Raw genomic sequence first — 15,724 nt, 5'->3', positions numbered from 1 at the left:
ACCGTCTGCAAACACAAGGACATTTAAGAAATATGCATACGTATTTCTATATGACTGCTACCTATGAATACACTTATGTAAAAACATGTTTCACCATGATTCAAACCAAGACAGTTGTACTAACAGAACTGTAGGAGTAATCCCCTTAAAGCACTTATATGCTGTGTGTGGGCCTGGCTGCATCTCTGTCAATTAGTGACACCTTGTGGACTAAAATATGTTAGCATATAAACTCATTTACTACTCTTCAACGCTTGAAATCACCTTTCATCTTCACATTTCTGGAACAGATATATCAAAGACTGAATGTTGTAAATACTACCATTTACTGACTATTCAAAACAAACCTTGTAATGTTTAAAATACCTTATTTTCTAATGCTCATACTTATATTCATATAATTTGTATTATTAAGGAATACTCAGTCATACTGCAGAACATAAAATACATATAAAAAAAAAATATGTGACAACGCAGAATTTGATCCAAGAAGAATTAATGAGAAATGATGTCTGTTCCAGGGGGTCATAACTACGACAAAAACCAAGTGATTCTCAACAAAATCGATCCTCATAAACTGCATCAAAGGTGGGACGTGGAGATTATATGAACTCATATTTTGCTGCTGAACTGGAACCCAAACACTACAAGAGGCACACATCTACGGCATGCTCTGTAACGCAGCTGCTAAAGGACGACGCACGGCCGTGGAGATGATCGACCTCTGCTGCAGGAGGACAAAAAAAAAAAAAAAAACATCTCCAATGGGGGATCAATAAAGAGAGCGGTGATACATCTGTAAGAATGTCAAGCAATCAACCAAATGTACGAAGAGTGAAATCTGATTTTAAAAACCTCATTTTACACTTTACTAGGAAAATGTGTACTGAGTTTTAGTTTTGACATTTTAAAATCTGTTTGCCTGATGTTAATTTACTTGAACAGTGTTAACACTTTTTCATATATTTGTATTATATATATATTACTCTATATTACTCTCGAGCTGCATGCAACACGACGATGCAAAAAAAAGTGTCTCTTGAAACATGTTTTTTTTTTTCCTTTTGTTTAATCAAAAACTAGACAGCACACGATTCCTCTGTTTTCAGAATAATAAAAGTATTTTTGTCAATAAATCTCTTAAATAGATTGCACAGTAGACTTAGGTGCCCTTTGTTTTTTACACCCTGTACACACTTTTGTTTTTTCTCTGCTCACTCACTTGCTCACTCCAAAAGCATCGCAATGTAAGATAATGCTAACAATGAGCTGACTTCTTAGCTGCATGGCACTGCAGGGTAAAAGAGCTGACTCTAGCCCTATTCACACACGCACAAAACTCCTGACATTTTTAGGGTTTGGGCTGCATTTGTGAGCGCAAACGACCACATTTTTCACCTGGACTTCATACAGAATTGTCCTGCTAATCAGCTAGTAAAAATCTACCCTTTGGGGTTAGCTGATATGGGAACAAAGCAGGTCCCGTCCACAGGGGGAAATCTCCCACTGTGAAGCACATGTGTGAAAGGGGGCAGTTTTCTAGAAATGTACAGGAGTGCATGTGTGAAAAGGACTTGTGTAATAATTCAATTGGAACTATATGTTTGATAGATCGCACCAATCAGAAAGTATTCTAAAATCCTAAATGGGATTACTATACCAGCTGGATTCTGACCGGTTTGGTATTTATTATAGTGCAGTTGATAAATAACCGTTACATGGAATCATCATAACTCAAGCACCTGGTAAAGCTGTCAGAACAGCACACAACGCTTTTACAGAAACAACACATTATAAGCGCAGTTCACGCTTGTGTTCCGCGGCACACCAGAAGCCCCCTCTGATCCCTTTGAATAATACAGTCTGCAGCAGCCTTGTAGAGGTGAGGAGAATCACAAACATTTCAATTCTCTTGGTGCTTTGCTGATCGTCTCTAGTTGTGTTTGGCACTCTCTTGCACTCCCTGCTCTGACTCTGCGGTCCCACAGGGAGAGTTCTGCACCAACTCCTCAGCCTGCCTGTCGTCCTCTTCGGCCACCCGGACGACTGTCTTCCCTCTGGCGTGGCCCTCCTCCAGCTTCTGAAAAGCCTGGGGCACCTGGGTGAATGGAAACTGGGCCTCCACAACCGGCAGGATCTGTGACGAAGCAGCGGGAGAATATCATAAGCTTAAATCAGGAAAGGGAAAGCAAGAGATCAGATTTGAACCGTCGGCACATCGTACAAAGGAATAAAGGCCTTTTGTAATGTGTTGGGGATTTGCACAGACTGCTTTAATAGAATTAGTGTTGATGCTTTAAAATGTGAAGCAAAAACAGTTACTTTTCTATGACAATATATGCCATATAAATTGTGCTGAAAGAATAAACTCCATGCATTTAGTGCTTTAAATCACAGAAAACAAATAGCTACACTAAAGACATGTGACAAATATGATGAATGCATTTTTAAATAGCTGGAAATTGTTTTTTTAGTTATTGAAAGGTCGAATAATTCATTAATTAGTTGCAGATCTGCTACATTCTCTCCAATACCCTGGACCCAGATCTAATCTGTACAGAGGTGTTTCTTCCAACAATAGATTATAGCCACCATATTTTATTCTAATAGGTCAAACAAATACCTACAAACAGCTAGGGCTACATCATCTCTGTTTCCATAGCATTGAAAGTGACAAAGTGAGGGCGGGGTTCAGAATGTGATGAGGCTGGACAATCCTGTGCTGGTCCCACAACCCCAGCAGCAGCCAGGCTTGTTATTCTGGTCAGCATCTCTTGTCGGTAACAATGAACGGGGAACGCAGGGGCGTCACACTGGAAAGCATCCACACCTCTCTGACTGAGAATAGGACATGCAGAGAACGTGTGTGTGTGTGTGTGTGTTTTGTGCAGGCTGAGTGTGTCAGTAGCTTCCCGCCACTGGTCTGAGTGTGCTGCTCCCTGTAAGCCCCGGGACAAAAGGGACGAATGGCTGCTCAGCACTGTTTAAAAAAAAAATGCCACTATCTCCACTATCTTTGGCGCCTGACTCAATCATGGAAACACACATCAACCAGAACAGCGGCAATGTGATGCCCTCAACTGAACAAAGCCACCGGAGAGCATGGATTACAGGAATGTTTGGAATGCCTGCTACAGTATGTTCATATTCGATGAGGGAGGCATGAAGATTATACAGCATGCATGATCTCTGTGCCTCCATCAATTACACTTGCAGGCCATGACTGGTATGCAATTGAGAGGATTTCCATTTTCCACTCAGTCCTTATGTAAATCCATCTGAAGCACACGTACATGTATGACACACTCAATGAGGCTGTGCAGTACCTTCCCTGCATCCACCAGCTTGCTGATCTCGTCCAGCGCGGGTCCATCTGGAGTATAAAACCCCCACCTGTAGAAGACTCCACTGGATATTATGTTCTGAGAAGAAAGAGCAGAGAGTAGACAACATTTAGAAATCAGGCAGGTCTGAATCTACTGGGTGGGAAAGAACTTAGGGAGTGGGTAGAAAACAAGAAAAAGTAAGGGTACAAAACTCTCATTAAAAACAATTCTAAAAAGCAAATCATTATCAGGATTAGATTTTTTTTTTTTAAACACAGATTTACAAAAACTAACCAAGCTATGAAAAAACACCAGAACAGACATTGTTGATGCTGAAGTTGAGACAGTTTACCATCACAGTAACTTGTGTGACAACTAGTTTTATTGATTGCATTGAAGAAAATATATTGATACCAAATCAGAAATGTAGCCATAATGTAATTTGACAGACGGCTAATCACGTCTTTAATTGACAGAAACATTAAATAAAAACTGACTGACAGACTTTAAAACTATCCGGTTCAGCAGTAAAGACTTTAACGACGACTTTAAATATGAAACTGACTCGTGCTGAGTTTTTCCATTCTGGTAATTCTAATTCCCATCATGCATTATCTACAATTAACTACTTTTGTGTGCTAAGGTTGTCAAAATGTTAGATACTTTGATAGCACATGTTTTTTTTAAACTATTCAGTCTCCAATATGCTAATGATCGATTTGTTGATAAGTGCTAAGTGATAAGCTTTAAAGAAAAACAAAAAGTCCTATTTTTAAGTAAGAGATGCTGTGAGAAAGAGTGAGTGAGAGAGAGAGAGAGAGAGAGAGAGCTCTGACTAAATAGCACAAATATGTTTTGCAGGAGTTCGCTTGCATTTTTTGGTATTAAAATCAAGAAATGACCAAATATTGGATTCCTAGGTCTTCTATATTTATTGCTGGGGTATTGAAACAGGTGTCGCTATCATTTCAGTTTTGCTATTCCTGTATGGAAGTTTAAAGTCTGGTATTGTTACCAGGCAACCCTATTGTGTGTTTTATATTTACATATCTACAAGGTATTTTGTTTACCAATTTTAAAAACACACAATACCAATAAAGGTACTAAAAGAAGCATCTGTGACTGTGAACAGAAAGTGAGACTGAAGGGAACTTATTTATGTTCTTATCTGACAATGTGATAAATGATAAGTCATTGTGTGTCTTCACTTTGCCACACCTCCTTAGCCTTTGGTAAATCTGTCCCTATCCCTGCTTGCTTTAGAAGAAGAAAAAAACATCATCTTATGACACAGTTTCTCCCTGATCACTCAATGCTACCAACAGGTTGACCACTAGAGGGCTCAGTTGCGCTGTGCTCCCCCTAGATGACGAGGCGATGTGAACGAGCAGTCCAGAGCTGGACGGGTGCTCTGAGGGTGTGCCTGCTGCAGCCGAGCCCCGCCAAACTGACCAGCTGGCTACCCCGCAGACAAAGGGGCCCAGAGGCTTGTCAAGAAACACACAAACACTGGTATTTGCCGGGGGGGGGGGGGGGGGGGGGGGGGGGGCGGATAAATTCTGCACGAAATACTGCTGGTTCAGCTGTAAACACACACACGCACACTCGCATAACTCCCAACACTGCCAGCCGTGCAGACACCAACGCCTGCAATGCCCAGGACAACTTGACTCAGTCCCTCGTGCAGCTCCACCCTGTCCGCGCCTATTCACCCACTACCCTCATTACACATTCACTCCACTAACAGAACAGCTGTAGGGACACTGTGTACATGCAATGACACGAGGCGTACGCACATGCAGGGACTCAAACTCTGAATGCAAGAATCCCCTCTACACCTGCACACAGGCAGATTTATGACACCCTGCAGGTTTATTTCTACAAGTCAAGCATTCACCTTTTTCAGAGGGTGAATTCGCTGTGAAGCTAATTCAAGTTTTAACATGACTTTCCTCCCTTTTTAAAAAAAAAAATGTATTACCAAACTTGATCCTGATCATCTAAGCGTAAATAAAGCAAAACCTTCTACTGGCTGGAACAGATGTTTACCAAATACACAAAGCTGTCTTTCCATGCCACTGGTGATCGAGTATTCGTGTCAGTTTGGGAGCACCCGTGGCCCACACCCAAGCGCCAATGGCTTTATGAAAAAAATGCCAAGCTCAAAGAATTCTATAAAAATAAACAACAGGGCAGTAAGGGTTGTGTTTGCGAGGCGTCAGGATAAACTTTCACATCAGCTGTGTGTGATTCAGGGGAGAACGTGAAAGTTTTTTTTTTTGTTTTTTCTTTACTTGTACGGCTTTGTTGTGCAGGGTGAATCCAGCCCGAAACGCCCCGTCCAGCAGGCCCATGGAATCGGTGCTGAGGAGTAAAGGTGACACCAGTGTGACGTATTTTGCTCCAGACCAGGGCTTGAGCAGGCCCATCGCCCACTCCTCTGTTTCCCCGCCCACGTTGTCCAAAATCACGTCAAACCTGAGGGCGCAAAAAACAAACTTAGAAAGACACTTTGGGGAGAAGAGAAAAGCTGAAAAGATGTGTGACAGCAAATACGTAGTTACAGAGCGTTTGAAATGTTCTATCATTCCAGGCAGGGGGGTTTAGGGCACAGACAGAGCAAACTGTGAGCCTAATGCTCTCCACTACAGAAGACATTCTGGGGCTGGATTGTTATGCAGAGTGCATTGTGATTAAGGTTAGACATGTAGGTGAATCTGTCTCTGTATGGCAGATTACACTCTGCTGAATTCACAGCACAATAACACTGATAGGTGAACAAAGCAGATAACTGATCAGTAATCACTCCTTACTTCTAACAAAAAACCCAACACACAAAATAAACTAATTCAACACACACACACACACAAAACATCTCTGAACATAATTAAATGAGAAAATGTTAGTAAGTCATAACATGCGTCTCAAACATCTCAATTGTTGTTACTTTAAGCTTGAGCTAGGTTCTGTGCTTTCAACCAGTGTCCACTCATAGTCTTGAGTCCTGGTTTCCATGGGAACTGGAAAGCAAGCCAGTGAGTAGTTGTGTTGTGCTGGCAGGAGGATGTTGACCAAATTGCGGTGTGTGCTAAAAGCAGAGAAGCAGGACATTCTCCAAGATGTTGGCGATCCATTTTCTTTAGCATCTCTATTCTGACCGGTGCTGACTGGAAATGATGCTGAGTCGAAACTCAACCATGATAAAATCATGATACAGCAATTCTCTGTCTCTCTAGACAATCATTTACTTATACGTTACATTATTGGATTAAAGGAAGAATATAAAAAGCCTATGAAGGATAAGTGTTTATGGTCACTGCAAGTTGTTCTCCGTTCCTCCTCTCATCCTGCTTCCTCTCTTCACCACTGTCGGCCATTATCCTACCGTCTTCTTCTTTTATCCTGACCTCAAAGCGTTCTTTGGCCAATTAACTGCCACTCACATTACCCTCACCCATGACATAAGCCTCGACTCATGAAGTAGTGAAGCAGCAAGCCAAATTAGCAGGGAAACCGGCATACACTGCCTCATGTTTTTTTAAATTAAAATACCAACATTTGTGACCAGTGATCGGATTATTATATCACGTTGCTTATTCGATATTTTAACCCACTCTTACACAATACTTGCTTAATCTGTTCTGTTGAAATTTCCTTTTATTCTGAAGCACTTTGAACCAACCTCCCTGTAACTGAAAGGCGCTATACAAAAATAAAAAAAGTGTGTTACTCTTATTATTACTTATAAAAGCATTCTGTTTTCGCAGCAACACACATACTTCTCCATCGTTTCCAGCTGCTCCGTCGCATCTTCTGCCGTGTAGTCCACCACCTCATCGGCCCCCAACCCCCTAACAAGGCCTTCGGCGTTCTGGGAGCAGGTAACCGTTACATGGGCACCCCAGGCTTTTAATAACTGGCAGCACACACACACACACACACACACACAGAGAGAGAAAACAGAAATATTCACCGTTCAGCCTGAGTTGAAAGGACTGGAACATACACACCGACGCATTCTGCAGAACGCCCTTTGCCTTACCTGGATGGAGAATGTTCCGATACCTCCCGATCCTCCAGTGATCAAAACTCTAGGAGAAGAAACCCCAGCAAGCCCAGGGTCATTCAATTACTGTGTGATTTACTGAAGTGAAGCTAGTGAAAGAAGTGGAAGCCTCGGGGGGTAAGAGGGGGTTTTAGAAGGATAGGAAGCTATTACATTCAACATGGTGTGACATCTCCTCCACATGAGGCTCCATTTTAACGGACAATGTGTTAAAACACGATTTAAAAAACAGTTTGATGCCAATTAGGATGAAATGGGAGACCAACTAAAGTGAATGAGGAAAACCGTGAGTCATCAAATGAAAGGTCTGCCCGACTAAATTGATTACACGGAAAAAGGGTGGCAAGAAAGTCTCAACTGAAGACAAAACTCAATGTTTGAAAAGCAGGGACTTCTTATATTCTAGAGTCGTACTTTTTTATTCTTGGTATAAAAGTAGAGGGAGGTAGAGGGGTTCATTGCAACGTTATCCATGATCAGGCTGGTGCTTGCCTTTTATTTGAAGCGCTGTCCTTGCAAAGACCACCGGCATTAACAAGTGCAGACAGAGCCGTGTTGGCTACATAGGGGATGGATGCTGCTTCTGTGTGACTCAGGGACTTTGGCTTGAGAGAAACCTGCACAGACAAGCACAAAGACAATGTCAAAAGATAGAAATATCTCAACAATCTTTTTAATTATCAATTCAAAAGTTCAGTCTCATCACAAGCTTGGGGTTGCTGAATAAATTATGTACAGTATTGCAGGAAAACAGGGCAATTTGCGTGTCTGAAAATTGCCGCCTCAGTGGCTTCTGCAACCAAACAAACATAATCCTAAATACTTCTTACACCGCAGGATTACATAACTGGGTGCACTTCTTCAAGACTTTCTAAAAGACTCTCTAAATTAGGATTAAAAAAAAAAATTAAAAAAAATGTAGAGGAATCAGGTGCTCGTCAAGAAGAGGGGACAAAAGTCAAATAGCTAATAAAATAATTGACTGTCCTGATGACAAACAATGTTTGAAGTGGGGAAAGGCAGTCCAAACTGCAAGTCTGAGGCACTCTGATGTTGTATTAAAAATCCTTTATTGAACAGGGATGTGATGTGACTCTACTGTAAATCAGTTTGGATAATTAACAGGAAAGTCAAATTATAGTTAGAATTTTTAGTAGACACTCCTCCAACATTAAAGCTCACCTCATACTCGGTCAGAACCACATATTCAGACAGGCTGCCTGGTTTCCACGGGGGAACAGCAGCCCACACCTGGAACACGAACATGACATTTAGCACGCCGAACGCGACTCACTTCGTCTCTGAATCTGGTTAATCAGCGGTTAAGCTCTAATCCGTTCCCCTACTCGTCATCAGCCATATCCAGAGATGTTTTTTACACGGTTGGAAAGAGGTCACCACCAGAGTACTGTCAGTGGACATTTCTTTCACATTTAAGCAGAATCCTCATAATGGCAGCAGAGAGACAGTGAAGTTTGAAACAGCAGCAGTAGATGATTCAAAATCATGTGATGAACAAGCGGAAAGAGCTTTTAGTCATCCAGGAGAACGACAGACGATGACCTGCCAATGAAGTTCAGTGAGATAGGGTTGGACAAAATTTTAATTTAAACTAAGAAACTAAAATTAGTTAACCAACAAATTTACCTTGACTTTGAAACTATAGTTACTTTTTCTTTTTGCATTTTTTGGGTGCGTGTGTGTGTGTGAATAATGCTTCCTAATTCACTTGGCTTATGACTTCTTAAAACTAGGACAAATTTACTTGAGACATCTAGTCTACAGATGTTTCCAATCTGTTTAATACTTCATGGTTTTCTGTGCAAAAGATGTCAGAATTATTCACAAGAATTATATGTGAATAAGTAATTTTTGCCAATCATCTTGTAACACCTCTGGGTTGAAGTTAACAACTTTGCTCATCTGATCCGTCTCCACATATTACTTACGAATTGGCACTGTACAAATGATGATTGGTTGATTGATTGATTAATCTGATTCGTGACAATGCTGGCTTTTCAGGACTGTCTGCTTTTTTTGATTGTTCCATTTCCTTGAATAATCACAAAACACATGTATGGGTGTGTTGATACACACCCATACATGTGTTTTTTTTCATCCAGATAATAAACTGTATTAAAACAAACATAAAATCCCTGGGGCGCTGGTGGCGCAGTGGTTAGAGCGCTGCGTCCCATGTATGGAGGCTGTAGTCCTCAACGCGGGCAGCCCGGGTTCAAATCCAGCCTGTGGCTTCTTTCCCGCATGTCAATCCCCACTCTCTCTCTCTCTCTCTCTCTCTCTCTCTCCCTGATTTCCGTTTCTGTCCACTGTCCTATCTCTACATTAAAGGCACATCTTAAAAAAATAATAATAATAATAATAAACTCCCATATAAGATTGTGTCCTTATTGTCCACTCAAACAGTAACATTACACCTCTAGAAACACAGGTGTGCAGTGCAGCTCCTACCTCATCTCCTGGAACAAAGTGGGTCACCTCTGATCCACAATCCACCACAACACCAGACACATCCCGGCCCAGGACCAAAGGAAACTCACGATCACTGTCCATCACAGACATGGGATCCCTTCTTAGTCTGAGCAATTTAGCTCCATATCCTCCTGAAAATAAAAATAAAAAGACAACCAACAGAGGTGTGTGTGTGTGTGTGTGAGGAAAAAGAGGATGATACACACGATGTGACAATGAGGAGAAACTCACCTCTCATAGAAACATCAAGAGGGTTGAGACTGGCTGAATGAACTTTAATCATCACTTCAGAGGCAGCATTGACAGAAGGAGCGGTGAGATCCTCTGTGTACCTCAAAACCTCATTAGTACCATACTGATCAATGACCCAGGCTGACATGCAGCCCTGCAATCTTGAAGGTGAGCTGCACACATGCCTCTTGAAGCACACACTCCTGCTTGCCCTGGATAATGTTTTGGCCGAACATGCTGCTTTCGTGTTGAACAAACACAGGAGTCTGGTTGATGCCATTACTCTAACAGAGCCCATTTTAAATCGTCCTTCAGCTGGCTGTTTCTCAAAGGTCAGTTTTTGACTCAGTATATACCATCAGTGGGGGGGACACTTATAACATACAGCTGGGTGACTGCTCAGCTAACATTAGCAAGTCAGCGGTAGAAGCATTCGCAAAAACTGTACGTAAGAGGTCAAACAGATTTAGCAACAACACCTTCTGCAGGTTATATGTTATACCGAGTGTCACATTAGACAAAGTTATTAAATTTACTCACAATGTGGCAAATATCTGCAAACAACACACACCCCTCTCTCTCTGGCTAGATGCTACATAGCAGGCTAACCTCTGAACTTACGACGACAGCCAATCACGAGCCTGTAGCTAAGAATTCCAGCCAATAGGACGAGAGAGTGACTCTGACGTGCTTACTATAATTCAAAAATAATAACCTGTGAAGTATAGACCATTAAACTGTATTTATCTTAAGTTTTACACTTGTTTGTTTTGCCACAGTAAATGACGGTGACCTGATTTTCAGCTTATAATTAAACAAGCTAGAATACTTTATTTTTTATTGACGTTTCATAAAAAAAAAACCTCATAGTTCAAAAGTAAAATAAAATCCTTAAAACTGTAATAAATTCTGATTTATTTTGGACAATTTTTAAATCTCATATTACACCTGAGATTTGTTTAAACCTCAATGAGATACATGTTTGTATTGTTCCTGTATGTGACCTCTATGTTCCTTTATGGTATATACTGTAATGTAATCCCTTTTTTTTTTTTTTAGATTAATTAAAAAATCTCAGGTTAACTGAGTTTCATGTTATTTACTGTTGTCTGTGTCAGTAGTTGGTTTCTTTTTTTAATGACAGCATAATATATATTTTTACATGCTCTGACATGTGAAATAATGTAAATATAATATGTTTACAGGGATACTAGAAAGCAGTAAGGTTGCAAACCTTACTGCTGTTAGAGGAGAAGGAACTGAAAGGCACACGGTACATTAAGAAGAAAATCCGTTATGTAGCAATAATTGTCTATTATCATAAAAATCCAAGTGCACATCAACCAATACACCTGAGAGGTCCACTCAACAGTAAAGTGACTGTTGAGTGCTCACTCAGCTGAAGACAAATGGATGTAACGGCTGCCGTTGTAGCAAACACTAATGGACAGAACAGCAGAAGAAAAACAACAGAAAACATTATGCATGCATGTTGGGTTTGTTTGAATGTGTACGTGATCAGATGTTGTTGTGCAGTTGTAACAGGGCATTAGTCATCTTTAAGATTGACTTGTGGGATTTTGATCATTAACAAGAAACCCTCATGATGCATGAGTTCCGTGTTAGCATTAAGTGACCTGAGAGCAATTTCATTTTAAGCAGGCATGCAAACTGCAAGTTGACCTCAACAGCTGCCCTGCCGATTACCAATTTACATCACTGTTTGCAGAATTCTACAGTTATAGTTATATATCTGCCTCACTCCTGACAGAAGATCTCATAAGGTGTAAAAGTCAGTTAAATCAGTCACCTCACGATATCACTAATTATACACTGATGAGAAAATGTGATGAATCCAGTGACACTTGTCTCATGCAGCTTAATAATCTGCATGCAGAATGGATGTTCTTTTTCCCCAGACACCTAAGTGAGAGAGGTGAGAAAAGAAAGAAAAAGAGGGGGCCTTTGGCTGAGTGATCATGAATCAGCATGAAACCAGGCAACAAACAGCACTGTCATTATGATCACAGCTCCCAAGGGAAAGAGGACACACTGGAAAATTGGGGGCTTTGTCTAATGCTGGCTCATTATGGTGGGTCTGTCTAATGAATCCGAGTGCTGGCAGTTGCACAAAAAATGAATTCTTTTGTTACTGTCTTTAAAATGTGTTTTTTTTCTTTTTCTGGAGGGTTATTCTTTCACAGAAACACCATGTCGCTTTTCTAGGTCTCCTTTCCATCTAGGGAGCTGTGGCCCAAATCACATGGTTACTCCAAAAATATACAGATTCAGTCTAATTTCATTTTGATGCCTTGTAGAAAAGGCTGTCAGTGTTGGGCTAAGTAGACTTCAATGTCTCCTGTCTTTCTTGCTCAGAACATTCGTCATATAGCGGAGGCAGTCATTTGTATTTGCAATGTTTTCCCCACATTGTTTCTTGCACTTTTTTTCTTCACAATTTCGTTTTATCTTTTTAAAGATCGTACTAAAGTCAAACAACCCAATTAGCAAACAAATCTCCAGATATTTGGCACAGCACAGCTAAACAGTGAGCCTGCAGTGAGGTTGGGCATGAATGCCCGCTTGCTGCTTGGATAATGATCAGACAAGCCTTGTTTATTATACACAGCTTCTTCTGAGCCATGATGGAGGGAAGGAAAGGGGGACTGTGCAGCACAACCTCTCAATGGCCAGCCTCTTAGGTTATATTTTTATAATGAACGATTTGGTTTCTCTGCTTGGTAACAGCCCCATTTTTTTACTTGAATAGGTCAGAAATAAGTACAGTGGATAGTTGCTATGATGTTGAGCAGTCTAAAGGAAATCCAACAAAGGCTTCTACCTGTCATCCTCTTTATTTTATATAGATTTAAATTGTGTCAAGTGAACTGGCTTTTCATTTTCTGCCAGTTGGCTGAACTCGTCCTCATGCAGAGTCAGACCTCGAGGTCAAACAGTGGATCCACAAAACAATATTTGATTTTTTCTTTTCAGGGGTTATATTATATATTATACTTAGTGATACTGGATTTGCTTGTGGTGGTATTCCTCCGAGGCACATCAGTAAACATACATTCACAGTGGGGGTTAGACAACAGAGCGAGCCAACACACCTGGAGCATATGGCTTGTTATCTCTATTTACAGTAGGACCAGGTTGCATTACGTTTTACGAATTATGTTATGTTTGAAATGTACTCTCAGACAAAGCCAGGATATAAGTTGGGCTTAAAGACCCACTTACCTGGCTCACAGGGTTTAGTGGTAATGGAAGGCAGGTCTAATACATAAAACGGTGTCCAAACAAAACAATCTGCACACACTACCAGTTTAGATTTATTGTGTCAGTTACATCATAGGCCTAGTTTATAATTTTCACAACATAAAATGTTGTGATAAAGTCAACGAGATATGAACCTTGATCATACATTTTCTTGCTGGCAACAAAATAGTTCACAAAAAGTTAAAGATTGACACATACATGTAGGCTTTTTCAAATGAAATATTCTCATGAGCACTACATGGTTCAACAGGCCTACTTAGTTTATAAAATCAACACTGATTATTGACATTGCACAAAATATGGTTCAAAAATACAATAAATTGAGAAATCATTTCTATGAATCAAAAAAATCATTTTTATTCTGGCTTAAGGTGATCATGTACCATACACGTGAAGAGTCAGCATTAGCATTGTTAGCTAGCTCTTGTTGGCTAGTCTGTCTGACCTATGAAGAGATGTGAGTCTTCTGGGACTCTTCTCTCAACAGACCATTGAATAAAATTACAAGTTAAGTCAAATCAAGTTGACAATCTGGTTGCCCTGCAACTTGACACTGAGAGATAATCAAACCAATCGATGAGCATGTTAGCGGCTTAGTTAGCATGTGCTACAGACATCTTGTGAAGTTAGGTTACTCAGCAGACTCCAGCTGGTTGATTCAGAATTGCTTTTTTTGTATTGTCAGTGCTCTAGCAAACAAAAAGTAATCAGCTATATTTATTAGCGGTTTAGGAGCTTAGGTTCTAAAGGGAGGCGAAAGGCATGATAAACGTATTTCAAAGACTTTAAAAATTGGGATTTTTCAGGAAAAATTGTTTAGATTAAATGATATCTTTTCACACGTTATAGTTTCAACATTTTTCTAGGCTTATTGATGACATTTTTGTTCTTCTTGCATGAAGGTCTGTCCAATTTTTTTTTCTAATTTTTCAAAAATGACCTCACTCCCAAGGATTACAAACTTGCAGTGATCCACATAAGGTTTGGTGTACAAATTATAATACACACACATACAGTAGTACACACACATTTTGATGAGTCCATAGCAGTGACACAGGAAGCACAATGTGCTCTGTTGTTCATCTCACTGATATTATCTTATCTACAGGCTTCCTCCACACTGCAAGGACAGCAGAGGAAATGTAATGCACACTGTCCAGTCTCTGTTTATCCTGCAGATTAGGCAGAACTATACTGATTGCTAACGTCAGTTTAAAACTTTGGTTTATACTGTTCCATAACCCCCCCCCCACACACACACACACACACACACACACACACACACACACACACACACACAAATAAGAGAACAAAATGATCACAGACACTGAGTGTCTCTTAATGTATTTTCTATATGTTTCTATATATTTATTTAAATTTAATTGTCAAACTTAGTTTCCAATAGACATGAACCTTAACCAAACAGATGTTTGAATAGTTGGGCAGAAACCGAAACTTGTTCTGTGTATTTACTTAAAAACGAGTTCTTAAAGAGCAAGAATTCCTCGCAGGGTTCCCAACAGTGTTTATCATTCTACTCGTCAAACTAAAAATGTTTTCAACATAGTATTTGTGTAAGTGTACAAGATATGTAACTATTTCAAATACCGCTAAAGGTTAAGCATGTGGGCAAACAGTGACATACAAATGCATACAGAAAACGCCTTGTGGTGTCTCTGACAGTCTCCAAGCTAACACCTTAGCAGTGACCTTATGTGACCATAAGCCCTTGTTCCGAACCAAAACCTTAAATGATTCATAACATTAACTCCAAAGTAAAGTAAGTGATTTCTAAACACATCATAGTTCTCATCATTATAAAAGTCAAAATGCTCCTCTTTGGTCCCCACAGCTAAGTCTAAAATCATTCTACCAGCATATCTTAAACTGACTAATGCACATAATATTGGTTGTTTTTTTCAAATTGTGCTAAAAATCCAGTGTAAAAAAATGAACAGTATAGCTTAAGAACTTAGATATGTCCCACCACCATTCCAGCGGGGGTGAGCTCTGGCCTAAACAGGCTTCCCTCCCTGTCTCTGCCTTCTATGTTCTCCTTCGAACATTTCTATGCAGACTCTCCTTTCTGTTTTCCCTTTTCTCTTTTCACATGTGGGTGTGTGGGGAGCTGGCGTGGGGGGGGGGGGGGGGGTGGCTCTAAGACTCCGGGGCTTTCTCTCTGGCTTTCAGGGATGTCCTGGTACTGACTGGACGGGGCACTGGTAGAGGGGAGGGGTTCCCCGCTCGGTGGCCCCGGCAGTGTTTTGGCTCTTGTTGCCCATTGGTCTACATAGTTATACTGGGGTGGCTGTGTGGTGGGGTGGGT

General features: G+C 40.6%; 2 protein-coding genes across 3 annotated transcripts in view; one reads left to right on the top strand and one right to left on the bottom strand.

The window, feature by feature from the left end:
• LOC109989642 (beta/gamma crystallin domain-containing protein 1) overlaps nt 1-1,154 on the top strand; it is a 29,739-nt gene extending 28,585 nt beyond the window's left edge. For both annotated transcript variants that reach the window (XM_020641477.3, XM_065963504.1), the window contains exon 22: nt 522-1,154. In XM_020641477.3, coding sequence (XP_020497133.3) covers nt 522-610 — 89 coding nt within the window. In that variant the 3' untranslated portion in view covers nt 611-1,154. The remainder of the gene's footprint in view (nt 1-521) is intronic.
• On the bottom strand, nt 1,025-10,731 carry LOC109989645 (reticulon-4-interacting protein 1 homolog, mitochondrial-like). Its single transcript, XM_020641479.3, has 9 exons — nt 10,117-10,731; nt 9,865-10,016; nt 8,575-8,643; nt 7,885-8,009; nt 7,369-7,417; nt 7,106-7,242; nt 5,621-5,804; nt 3,327-3,422; nt 1,025-2,137 (listed from the first exon to the last, which is right to left on the bottom strand). The coding sequence occupies exons 1-9, from the start codon at nt 10,412-10,414 to the stop codon at nt 1,934-1,936; spliced, it is 1,314 nt and encodes a 437-aa protein (XP_020497135.1). The 5' UTR covers nt 10,415-10,731; the 3' UTR covers nt 1,025-1,933.
• Nucleotides 10,732-15,724: the final 4,993 nt, after the last annotated feature.

The sequence above is a fragment of the Labrus bergylta genome, chromosome 15 (genome assembly GCF_963930695.1).
Source record: "Labrus bergylta chromosome 15, fLabBer1.1, whole genome shotgun sequence".
Taxonomy (NCBI): Eukaryota; Metazoa; Chordata; class Actinopteri; order Labriformes; family Labridae; genus Labrus; species Labrus bergylta.
This window is presented reverse-complemented; position numbering and strand designations above follow the sequence as displayed.